The sequence below is a fragment of the Papio anubis genome, chromosome 7 (assembly GCF_008728515.1).
Source record: "Papio anubis isolate 15944 chromosome 7, Panubis1.0, whole genome shotgun sequence".
Taxonomy (NCBI): domain Eukaryota; kingdom Metazoa; phylum Chordata; class Mammalia; order Primates; family Cercopithecidae; genus Papio; species Papio anubis.
Genome location: NC_044982.1, coordinates 31881383 through 31905248, shown reverse-complemented (window position 1 = coordinate 31905248; position 23866 = coordinate 31881383). Strand labels below are relative to the sequence as shown.

At 39.9% G+C, this 23866-nt stretch overlaps 1 protein-coding gene across 5 annotated transcripts in view; it reads left to right on the top strand.

The window, feature by feature from the left end:
- YLPM1 (YLP motif containing 1) overlaps positions 1–23866 on the top strand; it is a 74530-nt gene that overhangs the window by 7010 nt on the left and 43654 nt on the right. For 4 of the 5 annotated variants that reach the window (XR_002523432.2, XM_021941398.2, XM_021941401.2 and 1 more), the window contains exons 2-4: positions 8361–8597; positions 10692–10871; positions 11623–12605. Coding sequence is in view for 4 of the 5 variants with exons in the window: in XM_021941398.2 (XP_021797090.1) it covers positions 8361–8597; positions 10692–10871; positions 11623–12605 (1400 nt within the window). In the remaining variant the exon portion in view is untranslated. Of the gene's footprint in view, positions 1–1485; positions 1525–8360; positions 8598–10691; positions 10872–11622; positions 12606–23866 lie in introns of those variants that run through there. The other variant, XM_021941400.2, reaches the window with a different exon arrangement.

Genomic DNA, 23866 nt, shown 5'->3' with positions numbered 1-23866 from the left:
TTGCCCCACTGTACTCTAGCCTGGATGACAGAGTGGGACTCCATCGCAATTAAAAAAAAGAAAAAGAATAGAAATTAACCAGAAGTTAGAGTTCAAATAATTAAGTTCTGTAAGGCTCACCGAAAGCTCAGGGTGAGGATGGTAGGTATGAACTAGATCAGGGAAGGCCTGTAAGGACTTTATTCTAAGGGCAGTAGGAAGCCATTGAAGGATTTTGCATAGGTGAATGTGACAGATTGGCATTTTTGAAAGCTCACTCTGCTTGCAATGTGGAGGGTAGAATTAAAAGGAGCGGGCCGGGCGCGGTGGCTCAAGCCTGTAATCCCAGCACTTTGGGAGGCCGAGACGGGCGGATCACGAGGTCAGGAGATCGAGACCATCCTGGCTAACACGGTGAAACCTCGTCTCTATTAAGAAATACAAAAAAAAAAAAACTAGCCGGGCGAGGTGGCGGGCGCCTGTAGTCCCAGCTACTCGGGAGGCTGAGGCCGGAGAATGGCGTGAACCCGGGAGGCGGAGCTTGCAGTGAGCTGAGATCCGGCCACTGCACTCCAGCCTGGGCAACAGAGCGAGACTCCGTCTCAAAAAAAAAAAAAAAGAAAAAAAAATAAAAATAAAAATAAAAGGAGCAAGAGTGATTTAGAGAGAACAGTTATTGAAGTAATCCAGGCAAGAGATAATAGTGATTTGGACTTTGATGGTATTAGTTGAGATGGAGAGAAGTGGGAAGAGTGGAGAAATATTTAACTGTTAGAATCCACTTTGAGGTTGAGTAGTTAGGGAGAGGGAGACATCAAGAATGATTCTTAGGTTTCTGGGATGGGCTGCAGGGTGGATGGTAGTCAAATTTACTAAAACAGAAAAACCTAAAGGAGAAAGAGGAAGAACATTTCTGGGGGTGAGGGGGAAATGATGAGTTAAGTTTCAGACATAACTGAGTTTGGGGTTCTTGAGACATAGATTCCAAATGGAAATGTCCAGTTGGAAGTTAGATATAGCTCTGGAGTCTAGATGTAAGATCTGGCAGACATAGATTTATAAGTCATCAGCATAAAAATGATATTTGAAGACACAGAAATAAATGAAGCCTCTCAAGGAATGTGTGTAGAGTAAGAACTGAGGTTAAAGGACATTAAGCCTAGCTCCACAGAATAGCAGTATCTAAGGGAACCAATGAAAGAATGGCCAAATAGGTATTCATATTAGGTTGGTGCAAAAGTAATTGCAGTTTTTGCTATTACTTTTAATGGCAAAACCACAATTACTTTGGCATCAGTGTGACAGATGGAAAATCAAGATAGTGGATAGTGTGGTGCCATGAAAGTGAAGAAACAGACTGTAGGAGGAGGGAGTCGTCAGCTGTGTCAAGTACTGCTGAGAGGTCAAGCAAGATAAAGACTGCGAGTTATCTTTTTCACCTACTGACATGTAGATTATTGTTGACCTTGGCAGGAGCAGTTTCATAGTGACTGAAGCCATATTGCATTGATTTGAGGAGTGATGGAAGGTGAGGAAATGGGGATGGTGAGTATAGACAACTCTTTCAAGAAGTTTGACTGAAGGAGAGAGAGAATGAGGGAAGGAACTGGAGGAATAGATGAAGTAAATGAGCATTAAAATAATCGATGGGGACTAAGCTTATCTGGTGACCCAGATTATTACAGTAGAACGTGAATCTCAAAAATATTTAAGCCTGTTTTAAATAAATTTCTAAAATGGAAAGCCAATTCATTATTTTACCAAGTGTCCTCCTTGCCCCCTGCTTTAGAATGTAAGGCATAGAACATTGTCTTGTCAGCAGTTATGATAACCTGGATAGGGAAGGTAATCTTCCAAAATTAATCTTTAAAACATTACACACAAACACTCACCTCCTTTGTATTTCTCCACTTGGAAAATCATTTAGTATCTAGTTCATTACTAGAAGCAAGTGGTCAGTAAGTGCTTCCTGAGTAAATTAAAATCAACATCTTTCTTTTTTTTTTTTCGTAGAGATGGGATCTTGCCATGTTGCCCAGGCTGGTCTGAATTCCTAGGCTCAAGCGATATTCTTGCCTCGGCAGCATCTTTCTTAGTAACAATATTTGTGACAAATAGTTCTACATTCTTTTTTTTTTTTTTTTTTTGGAGATGGAGTCTCGCTCTGTCACCCAGGCTGCAGTGTAGTGGCGCAAGAATCTCGGCTCACTGCAACCTCCGCCTCCTGGGTTCAAGCGATTCTCCTGCCTCAGCCTCCCGAGTAGCTGGGATTACAGGCATGTGCCACCATGCCTAGCTAATTTTTGTATTTTTAGTAGAGACGGGGTTTCACCATGTTGGTCAGGCTGGTCTCGAACTCCTCACCTTGTGATCCTCCTGCCTTGGCCTCCCAAAGAGTTGAGATTACAGGCATGAGCCACCGCACCTGGCCAGTAGTTCTGCATTCTTTGTGTTTGAAATCCCTTCATTCAATCTCATTTTAAATCTGACCTATACTATGATTTCCCTCTACCTATAAAACAACATCCCATATGAAATGGAGTTATCTGATATGATGGGACATTCAGAAGAACTGGCGTCGTTAGCAAGTTCAGGCATTTTTTTTCTTTCTAAAATAGAGATAATCACACTTCTCTTAGGGTCACTAAGGACATTTGTGAGTGATACCATTATTATTTATTTCTAGAGCTTCAAAAATGTGCTGAAACCTGTCCTAGGATTGAATTAGATCTGGTTACTACTTATAGGGTTCATATTAAATAGAAATTGACCTACAGGGCATACTGTCAGTACTTACATTATCCTCAACTTACAATGGGTTGAGATGTAACCCCACTGTAAGTCAAAGAGTATCTGTACTTTTACTATTCAATGTAAGAAAACAGCACACTTGGCCGGGCATAGTGGCTCATGCTTGTAATCCCAGTACTTTGGGAGGCCGAGGCGGGCAGGTCACCTGAGGTCAGGGGTTCGAGACCAGCCTGACCAACACGGTGAACACAGTACACACAGTGAATCAACAAGTACTTCAGCCCTTAACAAGTTCTTAACCCTGGTCTGGATCTAAGACAAAGCATGAGAATAGGTGATAAAGAAGAAGCTGATAAAGAATCTCGACCTGTACAGTTTTCATCCTGTACAGTCTTCATATCTGTAGCATTGGCTTAGTTTGTGAAAGATAGTTTGCATCTTTGTTTCTTTTAATAATACTTTCAAAGCAACTTTTAAAAAGGAAACTTTTAACTTTTACTTGAAAGAGAATGAATTTATTGTTTTTTTTTAAAACTGAAGGATAAGTCTGTTGATGTTTTCAGTATTAAAATAATGGAAGAAAGTGTTTTAATGCGACATTGTTATTGACCTTCATGGTCAGTGTGCTGTTTTTTTTCTTTCTTTCTTTCTTTTTTTTTTTTTTTGAGACAGAGTCTTTCTCTGTTGCCCAGGGTGGAGTGCAATGGCATGATCTCGGCTCACTGCAACCTCCGCCTCCCAGGTTCAAGGGATTCTCCTGCCTCACCCTCCGGAGTAGCTGAGATTATAGGTGCGTGCCACCACACCCGGCTAATTTTTGTATTTTTAGTAGAGGCAGGGTTTCACCGTGTTGGCCAGGCTGGTCTTGAACACCTGACCTCAGGTGACCTGCCCGCCTCGGCCTCCCAGAGTACTGGGATTACAGGCATGAGCCGCTGTGCCCGGCGAAATGTGCTGTTTTCTTACATTGAATAGTAAAAGTACAGATACTCTTTGACTTACAGTGGGGTTATATCTCAATAAACCCATTGTAAGTTGAGGATAATGTACGTTGAACATTTAATACACTTAGCCTACTGAATACCATAGTTTAGTGTAGCTATTAAATGTGCTCAGAAAATTTACATTAGGCAAAGTCATCTGACCTCACAGTACACAGTAGAGTATTGGTTTTTTCTTGTTTTGTTTTGTTTTCTTTGAGATGGAGTCAGTGCAGTGGTGAGATCTTGGCTTACTGCAACCTCCACCTCCTGGGTTTAAGCGATTTTCCCATCTCAGCCTCCCAAGTAGCTGGGATTACAGGCACCCGCCATCATGCCCAGCTAATTTTTTTGTTTTTTTGTTTTTTTTTTGAGATGGAGTCTCGCTCTGTCACCCAGGCTGGAGTGCAGTGGCGTGATCTCGGCTCACTGCACCTCCACCTCCCAGGTTCATGCCATTCTCCTGCCTCAGCCTCCCAAGTAGCTGGGACTACAGGCGCCCACCACCACGCCTGGCTAATTTTTTAATATTTTTGGTAGAGACAGGGTTTCACTGTGTTAGCTAGGATGGTCTCGATCTCCTGACCTCGTGATCTGCCTGCCTCGGCTCCCAAAGTGCTGGGATTATAGGCATGAGCCACTGCACTTGGCCTTTATTTTTTTGTATTTTTGTAGAGACAGGGTTTCACCACGTTGGCCAGGCTGGTCTCGACCTCCTGACCTTAGGTGATCCGCCCACCTCGGCTTCCCAAAGTGCTGGGATTACAGGTGTGAGCCACTGCACCTGGCCCAGAATTGGTTGTTTGCCCTCATGAGGCATGGCTGGCTGGGAGCCCAGGGCTCACTGCTGCTGTCCAGCATCACAAGAGAGTATCATACTGAATATTTTGAACCTGGGAAAAGATCAAAATTCATGGTATGGTTTCTGCTTTCACACCATCATAAAATTGAAAAATCATAAGTTGAACCATTGTTACATCAGGGACCATCTGTAATTATATCCTGGGAGCTGATGATTATATGTATAATAGTTAAAAACAGAAAACCCAGTCATGGATTAAACGTCAAGATAGAGTTCATGAGATGGAATTTATTCTTCCCAATAGATTGGAGCAAGTTTCAGGTAATAGAAATGAGTGACTGAGAGGGAAGGGCTTCAGTTGATCAATAACCATTTATTGGCATCCTACTGTGTGCTCCAGCACTATGCTTGACTACCAGATAAGATATAAAAAGAGCGGAAGGCAGCTGTCCCCTAAGAAAAATTATATTCTTTGAATGAAAAGTAGGTAACAAATCAGTATGTTTGGTGAGAAAAAGGTATGTATCATGTATGTTTAATGCATCTGTTTGCGTATGGAAAATTAGGGGGGGGTTATACTAGAAAATATTCACAGTGTAGGAAATCCTAGTTATCCAAAGATAATTGGATTAGAAAATAGGCAAGTAAAATGAATTCATTTAACACAGGAACCAAAAGTTTATTATAAAACATAAAACATTTGATTGGGACCCAGTCTGGAAAAACAAAGCTCAAAGTGATAAGAATAAGCAGATTTTATATTTGATGGAATTGTTATAAATGAAATCATAGCCAAGTTTTAGAATGAACAAAGAATAAAGTGTAGATTGGGTTTCTTTGCTATAATTTTCATGGGAAAATTGTATGGCAACAGTATAAATCATCTTTTATTTCATTTTTTGACATGTTGAAAAAATACTTTAGGGATTTATTGATTTTTATAGGGACTGTTTTTCAACTTTTGGTATTCAGCCATTCTCTTATATAGTTTCTACTGTAAAGTACTGTTTGGTTGTTAACTGGTAGGGCTTCTATCAGATCCTCAGCTGCCAGTAATAAGTTCCAGTGTTCTCCAACATCACTTTCTTAAAATACTACATCCATACAATTGTAGTAGAAACATATGCTCTTGTTAGTTATATAAGTATACAGGGCAGTTCATCAGTGAATATTTTAGTGTTATGATAACTTTTGGTTTTCCTTATGCAACCTTGTAACCATGGGAAATTATATAATACTAGGATAATGACACTCCTGTAGTTTTTTTCTGAGTGGTGAGATTTCTTTTATTGATTTTAATTAATTAGTTATTACTTACCTGTGTAGTCAGTTTTTTTTATTTGAGATTTTTAAAGTCACCATAGACACTGAATTAGTGAATACTGAACCATTGCTCCTTGGGGAAATACAGGGTTCGGTTCCTGTGAGTCTCTTGTCATATTTTTATCAACCGATGAACACATAGCCTTGCTTATGTGTGTTTCTGTTTAAAGACACCTTATTTAGTACATATTGTTGATTTATTAACATTGTACTCATGGCCAGCAGCACTGTAGCACTTGCCCAAACAAAGCTGACCTAACACAGATATTTTCTCTTTGAGACATAAGACTGCTTTCTTGCTCTTGGGACACTAGACAGCACCTCAACTCTATGCCTGGGGACCATTTTAAACAGTGAAATCAACAAAAAAAAGCACAAAAGTATGAAAAATGTGGCACTAAATAGACTGAAAAGGACACTTATTTATAGTATAGACCTGGAACAAGAAGGCAGAGCATCACCTTGCGATTCGTCTCAGCTGGGAATGCACACATCAGGGGACTTATGTTTTTCACTGCTCTCCACATGTTTGTGAATGACTGGGAAAGCTCAGTGAGTATGGATTCTGGGTTTAGAAATAAATGTTAGGTTGGGCGTGGTGGCTCTTGCCTGTAATCCCAGCGCTTTGGGAGGCCAAGGCGGATCACTTGAGTCCAGGAGTTTGAAACCAGCCTGAGCAACATGGTGAAACCTGTCTCTACAAAAAATACAAAATTTATCCAGATAGTGGCACATACCTGTGGTCCCAGTTACTCGGGAGGTTGAAGCGGGAGGATCATTTGAGGACAGGAGGCAGAGGTAGCAGTGAGCTGAGACTGCACCACTATACTCAGCCTGGGTGACAGAGGGAGATGACCCTGTCTCAAAAAAAGAAAAAGAAAAATTTTAGCAAGTAGGCAAATTTGCAAATACAGAATCCAAGAATAATGAGGATTGGCTGTATTTTCTAATATTTCCATATGAAGCTTATTGTTGTAATTTTTAAAACATGAAAGCACAAAATAAGCTTTCAGAAAATTACAGTATGAAAGATAAAACTAAGGCTTTTTTTTTTTTTTTTTTTTTTTGGAGACGGAATCTCGCTCTGTCACCCAGGCTGGAGTGCAGTGGCCGAATCTCAGCTCACTACAAGCTCCGCCTCCCTGGTTTACACCATTCTCCTGCCTCAGCCTCCCAAGTAGCTGGGACTACAGGCACCCGCCACCTCGCCCGGCTAGTTTTTTTGTATTTTTTAGTAGAGACGGGATTTCACCGTGTTAGCCAGGATGGTCTCCATCTCCTGACTTCGTGATCTGCCTGTCTCGGCCTCCCAAAGTGCTGGGATTATAGGCTTGAGCCACCGCGCCCAGCCTAAAACTAAGGCTTTTAAAATAAATAGAAAGCATTTTAAGACACAGTATATTGGCCAGGTGCGGTGGCTCACACCTGTAATCCCAGCACTTTGGGAGGCCAAGGCTGGTGGATCACCTGAGATAAGGAGTTTGAGACCAGCCTGGCCAACACAGTGAAACCCTATCTCTACTAAAAATACAAAAATTTAGCTAGGTGTGGTGGCGGGTGCCTGTAATCCCAGCTACTCAGGAAGCTGAGGCAAGAGAATCGCTTGAACCTGGGAGGTAGAGGTTGCAGTGAGACGAGATCACACCACTGCACTCCAGCCTGGGTGACAGAGCAAGACTCCATCTCAAAAAAAAAAAATAAATAAAACACAGCATATTCTCTTACATGTGCATACATCTGAGTATGGGTAGACTAATGCTACAACAGGTGTTTAAAAGAGGGAAGAGACTGGATGCAGTGGTTCACAGCTGTAATTCTAGCACTTTGGGAGGCTGAAGTGAGAGGATTGTTTGAGCCCAGGAGTTCGAGACCAGCCTGGGCAACACTGTAAGACCTCGTGTCTATAAAACATAAAAAGATTAGCTGGATGTGATGGTGCATGCTTATGAACACAGCTGCTCAGGAGGCTGAGGAGGGAGGATTGCTTGAGCCTGGGAGGTTGAGGCTTCAGTGAGCCATGTTCAGGCCATTGTACTCCATCCTGGGTGAGAGAGCGAGATGCAGTCTTAAAAAAGAAGAAAGAAAAGAGGGAGGAGCGCTGGAGGAGAAAGAGAGAAGGCAGAGAAGATAGGTAGTACTGTTCGGTTCTATTCATTAATTACAAGACCCTTGTCAATAAATCTGAACAAACTGAAGCCAGGTTAGAAATAAGTAGCTGTGAATACTGAAGGGATTTACCCCGATCATTTATCAAGTTCCAAAAGCATGTGTTTATTAAGAGTACAAAAGCATGTTGAATAAGTATCTGTGGTTTAATTTAAATGTATAAATTTGCGGGAGGAACTGAAAATTTTCTGTAGCCTGTGTTTAAGGTCTTGTTAACTTATTTGTCTTCCTCAGTCTAGCTTTGCCTTTTCTTACATATAGACACATGAACACAGACATAAAGATAGCTCCTTGTCAACACCAAGTTGCAGAGATACATGATTGTCAACCAGAATTCTCAAAAATTGTTTCTGTTGTAGGAACAGCAGCAGTATTGGTATCGACAGCACTTGCTCAGTTTGCAACAGAGGACAAAAGTTCATTTGCCAGGACACAAAAAGGGTCCTGTGGTAGCAAAGGATACACCAGAGCCGGTAAAAGAAGAAGTTACAGTACCTGCCACCAGTCAAGTTCCAGAATCTCCTTCTTCTGAGGAGCCCCCATTGCCACCTCCAAATGAGGAAGTGCCACCTCCTCTCCCACCTGAGGAACCCCAGGTAACCATATAATTAATTGTTTAGTGTTTATTAAATTATTTAGCTTTTTTCTGATTCATTTATGTATACTTTTATCATAAATGGATATATATTTTTGTTTTTTTTTTTTTGAGACGGAGTCTCACTCTGTCGCCCAGGCTGGAGTGCAGTGGCCGGATCTCAGCTCACTGCAAGCTCCGCCTCCCGGGTTCATGCCATTCTCCTGCCTCAGCCTCCCAAGTAGCTGGGACTACAGGCGCCTGCCACCTCGCCCGGCTAGTTTTTTGTATTTTTTAGTAGAGACGGGGTTTCACCGTGTTAGCCAGGATGGTCTCGATCTCCTGACCTCGTGATCCACCTGTCTCGGCCTCCCAAAGTGCTGGGATTACAGGCTTGAGCCACTGCGTCTGGCCCTGAGCCACCGCGCCCGGCCCTGTTTTTTAAAGTACCTAGAAAGTTGCATTTGAAATAATCAGATGTCTGTTGTATCAGGTTTATTTATTTATTTATTTATTTATTTTGAGACAGAATCTCGCTCTGTTTACCAGGCTGGAGTGTAGTGGTGTGATCTTGGCTTACTGCAACTTCTGCCTCCCAGGTTCAGGCAATTCTCCTGCCTCAGCCTCTTGAGTAGCTGGGATGACAGGCGCGCACCACAACCACCAGCTAATTTTTGTATTTTTTAGTAGAGACGGGGTTTCACTGTGTTGGCCAGGCTGGTTTTGAACTCCTGACCTCAAGTGATCTGCCTGCTTCAGCCTCCCAAAGTGCTGGGGTTACAGGCATGAGCCACTGCGCCTGGCCTGTTGTATCAGGCTTAGAAAAGGAAATTTTTCCTAGTTTGAGTGAAGAATTAGATACTCTTCTGAATTGAGTACCTCTAAGCACTAAAGGAAGATGCCAGCATATGTTCATAGTGACAGTACAGGGCAATAGTTGAGTGCTTGAGCTTTTAGAGTCCAGCTACCCCAGGCTATAATTCAGGTACTACCACTTGCCGGTAGTGACTGGGCAAATCTGTTAACCATTCTGTGCTTCAATTTACTTCTCTGCAAAATGGGTGTATTCAATAGTAGCTATCACATAGAGGTATTGAGGCATTAAATGTGATAATATCACTCCTTGTCACTCAGCATAGTGACTGGCACATGGGAGGTTCTTATATTGGTCCAAAGGTCATTGTTCTCCCAAGAGCCTTATATGAAGGATTTATCAAACCATAATGGTTATATTGTAGTCCATCGGTGAAAAGTGACAAAAAAAGAAAGGGATTTCTCATAGAGTGAAAAGATCTATAACTTAAGGATCACTTGTTTTTGTTTTTTGAGACAGGGTCTCACTCTGTCGCCTAGGCTGGCGTGCAGTGCTGTGATCTCAGCTCACTGCAGCTTCAGCCTCCCAGGCTTAAGTGATCCTCCCGCCTCAGCCTTCCAAGTAGTTGGGACCCCTTTTCTTTTTTCTTCTCTTCTCTTTCTTTTCTCTTTTCTCTTCTTTTCTTTTCTTTTCTTTCTTTTCTTTCTTTCTTTTCTTTCTTAAGGAATCTCACTCTGTTGCCAAGGCTGGAGTGCAGTGGTGCGATTTTGGCTCACTGCAACCTCCACCTCCCAGGTTCAGGTGATTCTCCTGCCTCAGCCTCCCAAGTAGGTGAGATTACAGGTGCCCGCCACCACACCTGGCTAATTTTTGTACTTTTAGTTGAGACAGAGTTTTACCATATTGGCCAGGCTGGTCTTGGACTACTGACTTCAAGTGATCTGCCCGCCTTGGCCTCCCACATTTCTGGGATTACAGGTGTGAGGTGTGGCGCCCGGCCTGGTACCACTTTCTACTAGGAAAATTGTTGTCATATTTAGGAATAATAAGGTTATTATTCTAGTGAAGACTATGGAATTTATAAACTCCTTTGTATTAGTATCCATAATAGTATACATAGAGCTATGTGTTTTATGTAAAGATAGAATAACTGTTCTCAATCCAAAAAGAACTAAAGATAACTGTGTTTGACAGTTAGATGTTTCTGAGTTGTAGGGATTCTGGATTTTGTAATACATTTATAAAGTATTTTTGGTTGCTGTTTTATGACTTACATAAAGATGTGTCCTCTTTTATCTTTAGTCTGAGGACCCAGAAGAAGATGCCAGGTTAAAGCAGTTGCAGGCTGCAGCAGCACACTGGCAGCAGCACCAGCAACATCGAGTCGGTTTTCAGTATCAGGGAATAATGCAGAAGCACACTCAGTTACAGCAGATTCTACAACAGTACCAGCAGATTATACAGCCCCCACCGCATATACAGGCAAGTGCTTCCATAGTCCACAAATAGGAAGTTGCCCCAAGACATTGAAATGATTTGTTATTCTTGAAAGATTTAAGTGTGAAAAACAAAAGATATCAACTGTTGACAATTAATTGTTTCCCAAGGGGTGCCCAAGTAGTTATCTGCCACATTACCTGGGGGACTGTGGAGGGATGGGTTATAGTAGAGTTTCCTGATCATGTCAACCCAGGCCAGGTGTTAGCTTACTATTGCTAAGGGTCTTAAGAGCTGGGGATTTTAACCATATAGCTACAGGTTAACCTGTGTTTTGCCTATAAACTACTACAGTAACAGATAAGCAAAAAGGCCAAAAACAGCCATCACAAAAAACCTAAGGAAATATACCATAAAAGATACAGTGACTTAGGTACTTGTTTGTCTTGTATCTTTGAGGTGTAATGTTGTGTCTGTATATCTATAATAACAGATCATTTTTCAAGTTCTTAAAATTATCCATATTAAAAACTTGAAAAATACGTATTGCTAAGATAGGTATTTGCTTTATTGTTTGGTTGGTTTTTCCAACTCTGTGGTAAGTCGTTTAAGCCAAAAGAAGAAAGAAGAAATGATCATCACTCAAAAGAACTTGACAAACTTATTCTTAGCCTCCCAGTCTTTAGTGTTCTAATTTCCTAAAGTGTCAAATGCCCTTGATTCATTAAAATTTTAACCTGTGATTAATTCTCTTAATATGAATGTTTTGAAATAGTTTTTATCCTTTTATTTGTAGACCATGTCTGTAGATATGCAGCTGCGGCATTATGAGATGCAGCAGCAACAGTTTCAACATCTTTACCAAGAATGGGAGCGAGAGTTTCAGCTATGGGAGGAACAACTCCATTCCTATCCTCATAAAGATCAGCTTCAGGAGTATGAGAAGCAGTGGAAAACATGGCAGGGACATATGAAAGCCACTCAGAGTTATCTCCAGGAGAAAGTCAATTCATTACAGAACATGAAGAACCAGTATATTGGGAACATGTCAATGCCACCTCCTTTTGTTCCATATTCTCAGATGCCTCCACCTCTACCTACAATGCCCCCTCCAGTGTTGCCTCCTTCATTGCCACCACCAGTGATGCCCCCTGCCCTTCCTGCTACAGTGCCACCACCTGGCATGCCCCCACCTGTTATGCCACCTTCTTTACCAACCTCTGTTCCCCCACCAGGGATGCCTCCTTCTCTCTCTTCTGCAGGGCCACCTCCAGTTCTCCCCCCACCTTCCCTCTCTTCTGCAGGGCCACCACCAGTTCTTCCCCCACCATCTCTCTCTTCAACAGCACCTCCACCTGTCATGCCCCTCCCGCCATTGTCTTCAGCTACACCTCCTCCAGGAATACCTCCCCCTGGAGTTCCACAAGGGATACCTCCTCAGTTAACAGCAGCCCCAGTTCCACCAGCCTCCAGTTCACAGAGCTCACAAGTTCCAGAGAAACCTAGACCAGCACTGCTTCCTACTCCTGTGTCTTTTGGTTCTGCCCCACCCACAACTTACCATCCTCCATTGCAATCAGCTGGTCCATCAGAACAAGTGAATTCAAAAGCTCCTTTGAGCAAGCCATACAGTTCATTCTCATCCGATCAAGGACTTGGGGAGTCTTCTGCTGCTCCATCTCAGCCTATCACTGCAGTGAAGGACATGCCAGTGAGATCAGGTGGCCTGCTTCCAGATCCTCCTAGAAGTAGTTACTTGGAAAGTCCAAGAGGCCCAAGGTAGGTCTGCTTTTTTCTCTCTTTTTTTTTTTGGTTTGGCTATGTTATTGATTTAGGCTATTTGGCTCTCGATGGTATAAAAAGCTTCATTTATACAATTTTTATACTCTCTTTCTACTTACACTGTCTGCTTGTTAGACATCATGTATGTAATCTAGAAAAGGTAACATGCCCCCATTTCTTTGATGTCTCTGCTTTTGTCCTGTCTGTAGAGATTACAGTCCAGAATGAATGTAGTATTGTGGAGTAATGCTTATCATTTTGTATTGACTTACTAGCTTTAAAAATAATATTAAACTTTATCTTTTTTTGCTTTTTCATTCAGTTGACAAATAATTGAATTAGCAATTACTATTTGTTAGATAATTTGTTAGTTGTTAGAGATAAAGATGAATAAGCCAATATTCTACTGGCTTGAGGCAATTAAATTTAGCATAAGGTAAGTAGGACTTTTATCCATTCAGCAAATATTTAAGTTCCTGGTCTTGTACTTAGAGCAGTGAATATAACAGAACACATAAAATTCCTGCCCCCATGGAGCTTACATCCTTTGTTTTTTCCCCAGTTAAGGAGATACTTCTGTTTTGCCAGAACCACATATTTAGAAAGAAAACAAATTGCTGGTGTGTAAGTTTTTTCTCTTTACCTTTTAAAAACTCTTAAGTTCATTTTTTCCAAGTTTGTAAAAATAGATTTTTCTCCCCAAGTTGACCTAAATGATAACTTTTCTATGGAAATTATTATTTTTTGAGACAGGATCTCACTTTTTCACCCAGGCTAGTGTGCAGTGATGCAATTATGGCTCAGTGCAGCCTCGACCTCCTGGGTTCAAGCAGTCCTCCCACCTCAGCCTCCTAGGTGGCTGAGACCAGAGGCACGCACCACCATATCTGGCCAATTTTTAAAAAATACTTCATAGAGATGGGGGTCTTCCTGTGTTGACCAGGCTGGTCTCAAACTCCTGGGCTCAAGCGATCCTCCTGCCTTCGCCTCCCTGCCTGCCTTGGCCTCCCAAAGTGCTGGGATTACATGCGTGAGCCACCACACTCAGCCAGAAAAATACTTTAATCAGTTTTTTTCTCAGTTGGGAATTGTAGTAGAAATGCATACTCCTTATGCAAAATTCAAACATTACAGAAAAGTGTAGAAAAAAGTGAAAGTCACCTAATTCTACCATCTGGAGAGAATCATTTTAAAAATATATGTTACAAAAATGGGATCATACTGAGTAGATTATCTTGTAACTTATTTTTCCACCAATCTGCATATTGCTTAGATTTCCATCTCAATAGATCTACATCATCATTTTTTTTTTCAACCTCATTTTAACATTTGAAAACAAAATATCTTTTATTCCCCAAGTTTATAATTCTGAAAGCAGTGTGGCACAAAAAACTCCACAATCAAAGTTAAGAGAAAGGGGCAATTAACATGAATTCCTCTGTGTACCAAGAAGCCTTGCTGGAGACTTTACACACATTATTATCTCGTGGGAGTTTTCTCAACAACCTGTGAAGTAGGCAGATTATTCTGTACTTACCCTTAACAAACTGGCACTGAGAGGATTGGGTAACTTGCTCAGTCAGGATTATTTAACTGAGTGAGTAGAACCCCATTACAGGTACAGTTGAGTCTAGGGGGTCCCCAAAGCAAAAGCACTATTTAAGCACTGTTTACTGCTGTGATCCAAGCCTATACTGTCAGTGCTTATTTGGCACGTCTATCATCTTGATTTGAAATCTTACTTATCTCTGGGAATGAGCATTGCCTTTTAGATCTGGTGACTAATTTGCTGTCAGAGAAGTACATTCTTAATACCTCATGAAACATACATTTCTTTCTTCCTTGATTTCTGTCATGTTAATATTTTCTCTCTTTGCCTACTAAATCTTGGCTTTGTGAATTTAGGACCTATTTTAAGTTTTTTCTTACTTCAGAAGAAAATAACTTCTGAAGTTAATAATCTCAGTGCTGGGAGGATATTAGCAATTATCTAATATTATATCCGTCTACGGCAACGCACATTTGTATTCCATTTCAGTTTGTTACAAATGGGTCTTGCACATATCTTATTTATTCCTCTTAGTAATATCAGGAGGTAAATAAATACATAAGAAAAGCTGAGATTCAGAGAGGTTGTAAATACATTGCCTCATATAACACAGCTAGTAAATGGTCGAGATGGGATTAGAATCCAAGGACTTCTGATCCACTTTAAGTCCATTGTACTTTCTGTGATGAGCAGTTGTATGCTTGACATTGGCATTGTGATAAGGAACACTGCCATATAAGTCATTGATTCTAGAAAGTTTGTTTTTCACATTGAACCTAAATGTGATTCTTTAACTTTTATCTGTTGATTCTGGATTTGCCTCTGGAGCAACACAGAATGAATTATCCTATCCCTCTTCTACAGTGTGTCACTACGGTTATTTAAAAACTATTACCCTCATGTCTCCCTCACCCTTCCTTACCCAGTTTACTCGCCAATCACAACTCAGATTCTTTTCATCTTAACATTGGTTCTAACCTCCTCCTGCTGTACTGCTCACTGTCCTTTGAAGGGCCTTTGGTTTGTTAGCCTCCTTCAGAATGAACACTTACTTCAGATGCAGAGGACCATGGGCCTAGTACCAACTTCATTATAAATAATGTGCTTATATTATATAGCTTAACAAATTGCTTTTTTGTTTGTTTTTTTCAGCACTCTCACAGTGTTGACTCTTGTTGAGCTGAACATCAATCTAGCTTCCCAGGTCTTTTTCGCATTAGCTTTCATTAAGCCAAGTCTCTCTTATCCCGAACTTGTGTGGTCAGTTTTTTGTTTTTGTTTTTCTTGTTTCTTTTTCTAAGACTTTACCTTTCTTTTTAGATTTTTTTCTAGTTAGGTTTGTACCATCATTTCACTCTGCTGAAATCTTGGTGAATGATTATATTGTTTTAGGGATGTGATATCGCTCTTCAACATTTTCATCTGCAGCTTTGATAAGGATGACTTTTTAATCCTTGAATTGGATCCTGCTCACATTATCCCCCTTTTTTGAAAACCTTTCCCCACACTAGTTTATGTCATTGCCATTTCAGTCACCCCTCCGCTTCTTTTGCTCACGAAGCCCTTATAGAGTATAGTTTGGGGCTGTTACCCAGGCATAGTTATTTTTCTCCAGTGTAACTAGGTAAAAAATCAGTGGGAAGCTGGTTAGTCAGTGAACATGACTGAGGTAAGAATAATCTATACTATTAAGGAAACCTGTGAACTTTCTTTATTCCTAATTCAGATTTTGCTGTCAACATATAACTGATATGGTAAGCCACTTTTTTTTTTTTTAAATAATCAAAGCTAAGTAGAAAAGCAAGAGTTTAGAACACAGCTAAACAAATTTACTGATAACATGCTGTTACAAATAAAGTACTGTAAATGGCTTTGAGCTTTTGCAAAATCCAGATTTAGGCTGCTTTCTAAAAATGAGATTTCTAAAAAGTCACGTGACAAAACTGCATGACATGTAAATAGCATGTCACGTTGTTGAGCATCTAGGGGAGCTGTTTTGACACTGTGTGTATCATTGGATTCACTCAGTCTTCCAGAAGACTACTGTTGCTCCAGCAAACTGTCATATCAGTGGATGTTGGTTTTCCAGGACCTTTTATTTTTCACATATAATAAAACTTATTGAAAGGTAACAGAGAAGCACGCAATTTTAAGTGTTCAGCTTAGTGAATTTTCACAAAATAAAGACACACATTGGCCAGGTGTGATGGCTCACACCTGTAATCCTAGCACTTTGGGAGGCCGAGGTGGGCGGATCATGAGGTTAAGAGTTTGAGACCAGCCTGGCCAATATGGTGAAACCCCGTCTCTACTAAAAAATACAAAAATTAGCCAGTGTGGTGACACGTGCCTGTATTCCTAGCTACTTGGGAGGCTGAGGCAGGAGAATTGCTTGAACCTGGGAGGCGCAGGTTGCCTGAGATCATGCCACTGCACTCCAGCCTGGGAGACAGAGTGAGATTCCATCTCAAAAAAAAAAAAAAAAAGACACACGTGGTATCACTACTAGATCAAGAAGTAGGAATCACTAATGCCCAAGAAATCTCCCTCATCCCCCCCAGTTATTTTGTAATACCCCAAAGATAACTGTTATACTGAGCTATAGATTAGTTTTGCCTATTTTGAACTTTATATGCGTGAAATAATACCGTACGTACTCGTGAGTCTGGCATCTTTCACTTGACATTGTATTATTGTGAGAGTCATCCACGTTGTGTGTAGTAGTAGTTTGTTTATTCCCGTTCCTGTACAATAGTTCATTGTATGAATATACCACAATATGTTTCTCCATTTTAATATTAATGGTCATTGAAATTTTTTGGTTATTATGAAAAGTGCTGCTGTGTGTCTTTTGATGCTGTATGTGTCTCTTTAGATGTATGTGTTTGTTTGTGTATGTTTAATTTTGTTTGGATATCTATTAAGGATTGGAATTGCCTGATTTATAGAGTATATACATGTTCTGCGTTAATGGGTATTGTTAAATATTTTTCCAAAGTGGTTGTTTCAGTTTATACTCTCACCAGCAGTGTTTCAGTGTTTCAGTTTTTTTGCATCCTTATCAACACTTGGTATTGTTAAACTTTTAGGATTTAGAAATCCTAGTGGATGTTTAGTGGTATCATGATAATGGATTTAATTTACATTTCCCTGATGACTAATGAGGTTTCACTTTTTTCATTTGATTATTGTTCATTTGGATTTCCTCTTTTATGAAATGCTGATTCAAGTCTTTTTCCCATTTTTTGACTGGGTTTTATGTCTTACTGATTTTGTAGGAGTTGTTAGTATATTCTACACGACAGTTCTTTGTCCATTATATGTATTAGAAATTTCTCACTGCAGGACTTTTTATTTTCTTAATGAGTACTTGAATGTAAATGCTGCAGACTGGGCACAGTGGCTCACGCCTGTAATCCCAGCACCTTGGGAGGCGGACATGGTCAGATCACTTGAGGTCAGGAGTCTGAGACCAGCATGGCCAACACGGTGAAATTCCACCTCTACTAAAAATACAAAAATTAGCCAGGCATGGTGGTGTGCGCTTGTAATCCCAGCCACTCGGGAGGCTGAGGCACAAGAATCACTTGAATACAGAGGTGGAAGTTGCAGTGAACTGAGATCAAGTCACTACACTGCAGCCTGGGCGACAGAGTGACGGAGCGAGAGTGAGACTTTGTCTCAAAAAAAAGTAAACTCTGCAGTATAACAGTTTGATTTCAGTATACTAGAAAAGTAATCTTTACCATTTACCTTTTAGGTCCAATGGACCCTTTTTATTTTAAAGTTTAAAGTAATTTTACAAATAATTTACAGAATTTAAGAATAAAGGGGCCAGGCATGGTGGCTCACATCTATAATCTCAGCACTTTGGGAGGCCTAGGCGAGGGGATCACTTGAGGTCAGGAGTTTGAGACCAGCCAGGCCAACATGGCAAAACCCTGTCTCTAGTAAAAATACAAAAATTAGCTGAGCGTGGTTGCACACACCTGTAATCCCAGCTACTCAGGAGGTTGAGGCATGAGAATTGCTTAAGCTGGGAGGCAGAGGTTGCAGAACTGTGCCACTATACTCCAGCCTGGATGACGGAGTGAGAGTCTGTCTCAAAAGTAAAAACAAAATAAAATAAAGGGATAGCGAAAAAATGTTAAAGACAAACTCTTCTTATCCATTAAATTTGGGCACACAAACATCTTAAAAGATGAAATAATTCTGTCACATATACTCTTAGCAAATTGAGATGGTCCAGGTTCTTGCCACAAAATATGTGATAAGATAAGGTTCATCCTGTTTAATAACTAAGTGGATTACTGCACCACATTTTCTTTCTGTTCTTAGAAACATATTGTCAGCTGGTCATGGTGGCCCACACCTATAATTCCAGCCCTTTGGGGGACTGAGGCAGGAGGATTGCTTGAGTTTAGGAATTTGAGACCAGCTTGGGCAACATAGTGAGACCCTGTCTCTACAAAAAGTAAAAAATTAGCCTGGCTTGGTGGCATGTGCCTGTGGTCCCAGTTATGTGGGAGGCTGAGGTGGGAGGATTGCTTGAGCCTGGGAGGTCAAGGCAGCAGTGAACTGTGCACTGCACTCCAGCCTAGGCAATAGAGTGAGATCCTGACTCAAAAAAAAGAAAAGTAATCCCAAGGCTATAAATATTATTATTTACTTTTTCTTCTGTCTTTTATTTCTTTAACCTTTTATTTTTAAATCAGTACTCTATATAGAACTGATTTTATATAGTGTGAGGTAGGGATCAATGTTTATTATTTTCCAAATAACTATCCAGTTCACCCGAACACCATTTACTGAAGAAGTCATCCCTACTACTTTGCAGTGACTTCATCATAAATCCAATGTTTAAATGTGTTTGTTTCTGGACTCTCCATTCCTGTGGTCTATTTGTCTGTCTTTGCATTAGTGTCATATTGTTTTAATTACTGTAACTTTGCAATAAATTTATCTGTTAGTGTAGGTCCTCCAGTTCTGTGCTTCTAGATGAGGGATTGGCAAGCTTTCTTTCTCTTTTTTTTTTTTTTTTCTTTTTCTTGAGATGGAGTCTGGTTTTGTTATGCAGACTGGAGTACAGTGGCCCTCACTGCAACCATTGCTTCCTAGGTTCAGGCGATTCTCCTGTCTCAGCCTCCCAAGTAGCTGGGATTACAGGCATGCGCCACCATGCCTGGCTAATTTTTGTATTTTTAGTAGAGATGGAGTTTCACCATTTTGGCCAGGTTGGTCTTGAACTCCTGACCTCAGGTGATCCCGCCTGCCTTGGCCTCCCAAGGTGCTGGGATTACAGGCGTGAGCCATTGTGCCCGGCCTGGCAAGCTTTCTATAAAAGGGCCAGATGGTAAATATTTGTAGGCCTTGTGGGTCACATTTGGTCTCTGTTAAATATTTTTCTTTCTTTGTTTTCTTTTTCCTTTTTTTTTTTCACATTTAAAAAAAATTTTATTGAGACAGGGTCTTTACTCTGTTGCCCAGGCTGGAATGCAGCAGCAGGATCATAACTCGTTACAACTTTGACCTCCTGGGCTCAAGCATTCCTCCCACATCAGCCTCCTGTGTAGCTGGAACTGCAGGCGTGTCCCACCATGCTTGGCTACTTTATTTTTTGTAGAGGTGGATCTCCCTATGTTGTCCAGGCTGGTCTCGAACTCCTGAGCTCAGGCCATCTGCCCGCCTTGGCCTTCCAAAGTGTTGGGATTACAGGCATGAGCCACCGTGTACAGCCTTTTTTTTTTTTTTTTTTTTTTTAAACCTTCAAGAATGTAAAAAAGATCACTTTTAACTGTGTTTGGAACATAGACCATAGTTTGCTGCCCCCTGTTCTAGATTGTCTTGATTATTCTTATTAGAATCAGCTTGTCAGTTTTCAAAAACCTGCTGGAATTTTGATGAGCATTGCATAGAATCCATTGACCATTTGGAGGAAGAATTGAAATCTTTATAATATCAAGGCTTCTGATCAGTCACAACTACGTTTCGACTGGCTTTAGGATTGGAATTGTGGACTTCTTCCATTCTATAGCTATCTTACTAGGATTAGTAAGGGACTGTGAGTGCTATAGGTTTTCTTTATATTTCCATTTGTTATGATTGTTCCTGTTTATAGTGATTACTTATCTTTGGGAATTTTAATTTTAGGACCTTGGTTATACATATTTAGAAAACAGGTGCTATTTCACATGAAAACAAAACAGGAAGGAATTTTAATTCCAGAATTTCGTATCTTGTAATTCCCATGGTTTGTTAATTTTAGTATGTTTCTGCAAATAGTAGAATACAGAAAATACCTTCTTTAAAAGTATTTGTATAACTGCATCATACCTCTTACGTTTTTACATTTTGGAGTTTTATATCAAATTTTGAAATTTTTATAATTCTAAGGTATTTATACCTAGTTTTAGGGGTTTTTAAAGGGAGTGTATAACACACTTTACAAATAAACACTTTCTAAATACTTAAAACAAATATTTGCTTATTTTTCTTTTCATCTGACCAATGTACAATGCATGCGTTTTTATGTGATTGTATTTAGTGAATTTATGTAATGTTTCTACTATATTTTAAATACATGTTTTTATATGTCAAAAGGATCATAGTATTTCATTATATTGATTTAAAGGTGGCTTATTTTCATACAGATTTTTAATATGAGTATCTCTTGATGTATTTGTTAAAAATGCTTAAAAGGTCTCTAGTTTTATAAATGAAAATGGTTTTGAGTCTGTTATTTTGTTACATCTTTGAACTTTGAAAATTTGAAAGTCCAGTAATAGCCAGGTGCAGTGGCTCATGCCTGTAATCCTAGCACTTTGGGATGCTGAGGCAGGTGGATTGCTTGAGCTCAGGAATTTGAGACCAGCCTGAGCAATTTGGTGAATCTGCATCTCTACCAAAAATACAAAAATTAGCCGACCCTAGTGACATAAAAAATTAACCAGGCATGGTAGCAGGCACCTGTGGTCCCAGATACTTGGAGGACTGAGGTGGGAGGATCGCTGGAACCCAGAAAGTCTAGGCTGCAGTGAGCTGTGATCACACCACTGCATTCCAGCCTGGGTGACAGAGTGAGACCCTGTCTCAGAAAAGGGCAAAAAAAAAAAAAAATAGTGATACATATTTGCCGTTTATATGTAGTGTTGAAATTGTATTTCAGATGGTTTCAATATTTTCTGGCCCCCAGAATGAAAATAAAATGATAGGCCTTGGCTGTTGGTCAGCAATTTGGTCTGAAAACAAAGCACCCTACCCTTTCAACTCTTTTGCCATGTCCTCTTATCTGCACACCTTTTAATGCCTCCTAATTCCTTTGTCCTTTCCTCTGGCTTTTACACATGCTCTTTTCTTTGTCTGGAATTCCCTTCTTGCCATTCTTTGCTTTATTTATTCCTATTTTTCCTGCCCTGGAGCAGCACTTCAGTAATTACAGATCGGGATTCTTTAATGCAGTCAGACATTGAGAATACTTTGGATAGCAAGACAAACATGTTCCATATTTATCAAATTCTGTTCTAATTGTCGAGTTAATTGTCTCACTCTTCCTGTGGATGGTGAACTCCTTGAGGTTAGGCATGACTGTCTTTTTAGCACCAGCACATTACCTGACAAATCAGTAGGTGTTCAATAAAAGTTGCTTCTTCCAAAATGTCAGTCATGGATAAAATTCTCAAGGCATTCACAATTTTGTTAGGAGAGACTTTGCTCCTACTTAGAATTTGATTAGAATACTAGATAACGTTGATAAGGTCTCTCATGGACTCTTGTACATTGTGGAAGATAGTCTTATCGCTTACATGAACAAATAATTGCTGCATTTAATACATAGCAAATGACTTTATACAACTTTGATCTGATATATTATTGAAGCACTTTGAATTAATAAGTGTAATTCCAAGAAAGGAACCAAACCTTCATAAGCCCTAAAGTGGCATACTTTTTTTCCTTCTGTAAATATATACTCTCCATCCTTACTTAGCATTGTGTTGTATATACTTTGACAAGTTCCTGGTCACCTTCTTTCCCCTTTACCCATTATAGCTCTGCCAAAGCTTCACTACTTCACATAGACCATCTACTCTAGTGCTGCTTTCTCGATGTTAGCAAACGTTTTTATTTTGCATTATATTTATAATTTAGCTTCCTGCCTCACAGGAAATCAAGTCTACCTATCAAGCTCAGTAAAACATCTCACTTCTAACCCTTAGCTGTACTTACCATGCTCATCACCTTGTAGTCTCAGGAGAACCAGCCCTTCTGATGAGGGCTAATCCTCTCTCTGTGCCCTTTAAAGAGATAACAGTTTACATTTTTATCAAAGTGATTCATATGCATGGTTTAAAAAAAACTGGGCTAAATGGCCACCCACTGCCTCATCTCCATGCCCCCCAAATGTTTTTTCCAGTGGCATCCTCTTTTAGTTATTTAGCTGTTTCTTTTGGTTGCCATCTTCATAGCACTAAATAATTATGCTGCTCTTTTCACGACTTACACACTTACACGTTTTAGATATTATATATTTATTTAACTGTCCTGAAAAATAAAGTTTCGTTCTTCCTCGACACTCTGCCATATGGGTGTTAACTACAGCATTCCCCTTGACGATCCTCCAGAATGTGATTCGCTATTTATCGAATCTCATGGCTTCCTGTTACCATTCAGTCCCTCTGTTTCCTGGAGGGCATGCTCAGGTAACTTGCTAAGGAAGTGTGGGTGAGGGGTAAATTTTCTTAGTCATCCTGTATCTGACAATGTCTTTATTCTAATCTCACACTTGCTTGCTAATTTGAATATAGAATTTGATGTTGGAGATAATTATTCCTCAAGGTTTTAGGATCATTGTTCTATTTTGTTCTGTCACCTTGTGTAGGTGTTATGCCGTTCTGATTCTTTTCCTGTTTTGGTGACCTGCTCTCTCCCAAACTTAAAAAATCTCTGGTATTCTGAAATTTCAGTGTTTTTTGTTTTCTTATTTAGTTTTATTAATTGTACTGAGTACTCAGTATGCTGGACTCTTTCTTTCTAGAGATTGGAATCTCTTAACTCTAGGATATTTGTTTGTGCTATTTATTCATTAATTTTTTTTCTCTCATTTTCTGTTTCTGGAACTCTTCATTAGCAGGATTTTGGATCTGTTGGATTATCTTTGTGTCTTTTATCTTACATTTTGTTATATTTCCTGAGATACTTTAACTTCTAATCCTTTTATTGTATCTTTTATTTTGAGAATTGGAAAATTTTTTTCTGTGGTTCTTTTGGTGTTGATCTTTTTTATAAACAGCACATTGTTCTTGATTTATAGATACAGTCTCTTTAAGAATCTCTCTGAGGATAACAATTTGAGTTGAAAGTTCTTTTCTGCTTTTTGCATTCTATTTTCTCCAAATTCAGATCCTATTTATCTTTAGTTTTTCTTTCATTTTGGACGTGTGCCTCAAATATCTAGCAATCCTTGGCTGTCTATTTATGTTTAAGCATGGAAGACACTGACAAACTGATTGGGAGCTCTGTGTGTATGGGAAGGGTTTGTTACCTGTCACGTTTCTGCTTTATGTGAATAGGGTAAGGAACTGTCACTACTCCTAGGGGACTCTCAAATTCAAGGATTTAAGAGACATTCAGCCTAAGGAAAGGCTGGTTGATGGTTCTGAATATAGATTTACATATTTTTAGCCCCAAGTTTTACTCCTTTCCTTCCCTAGCA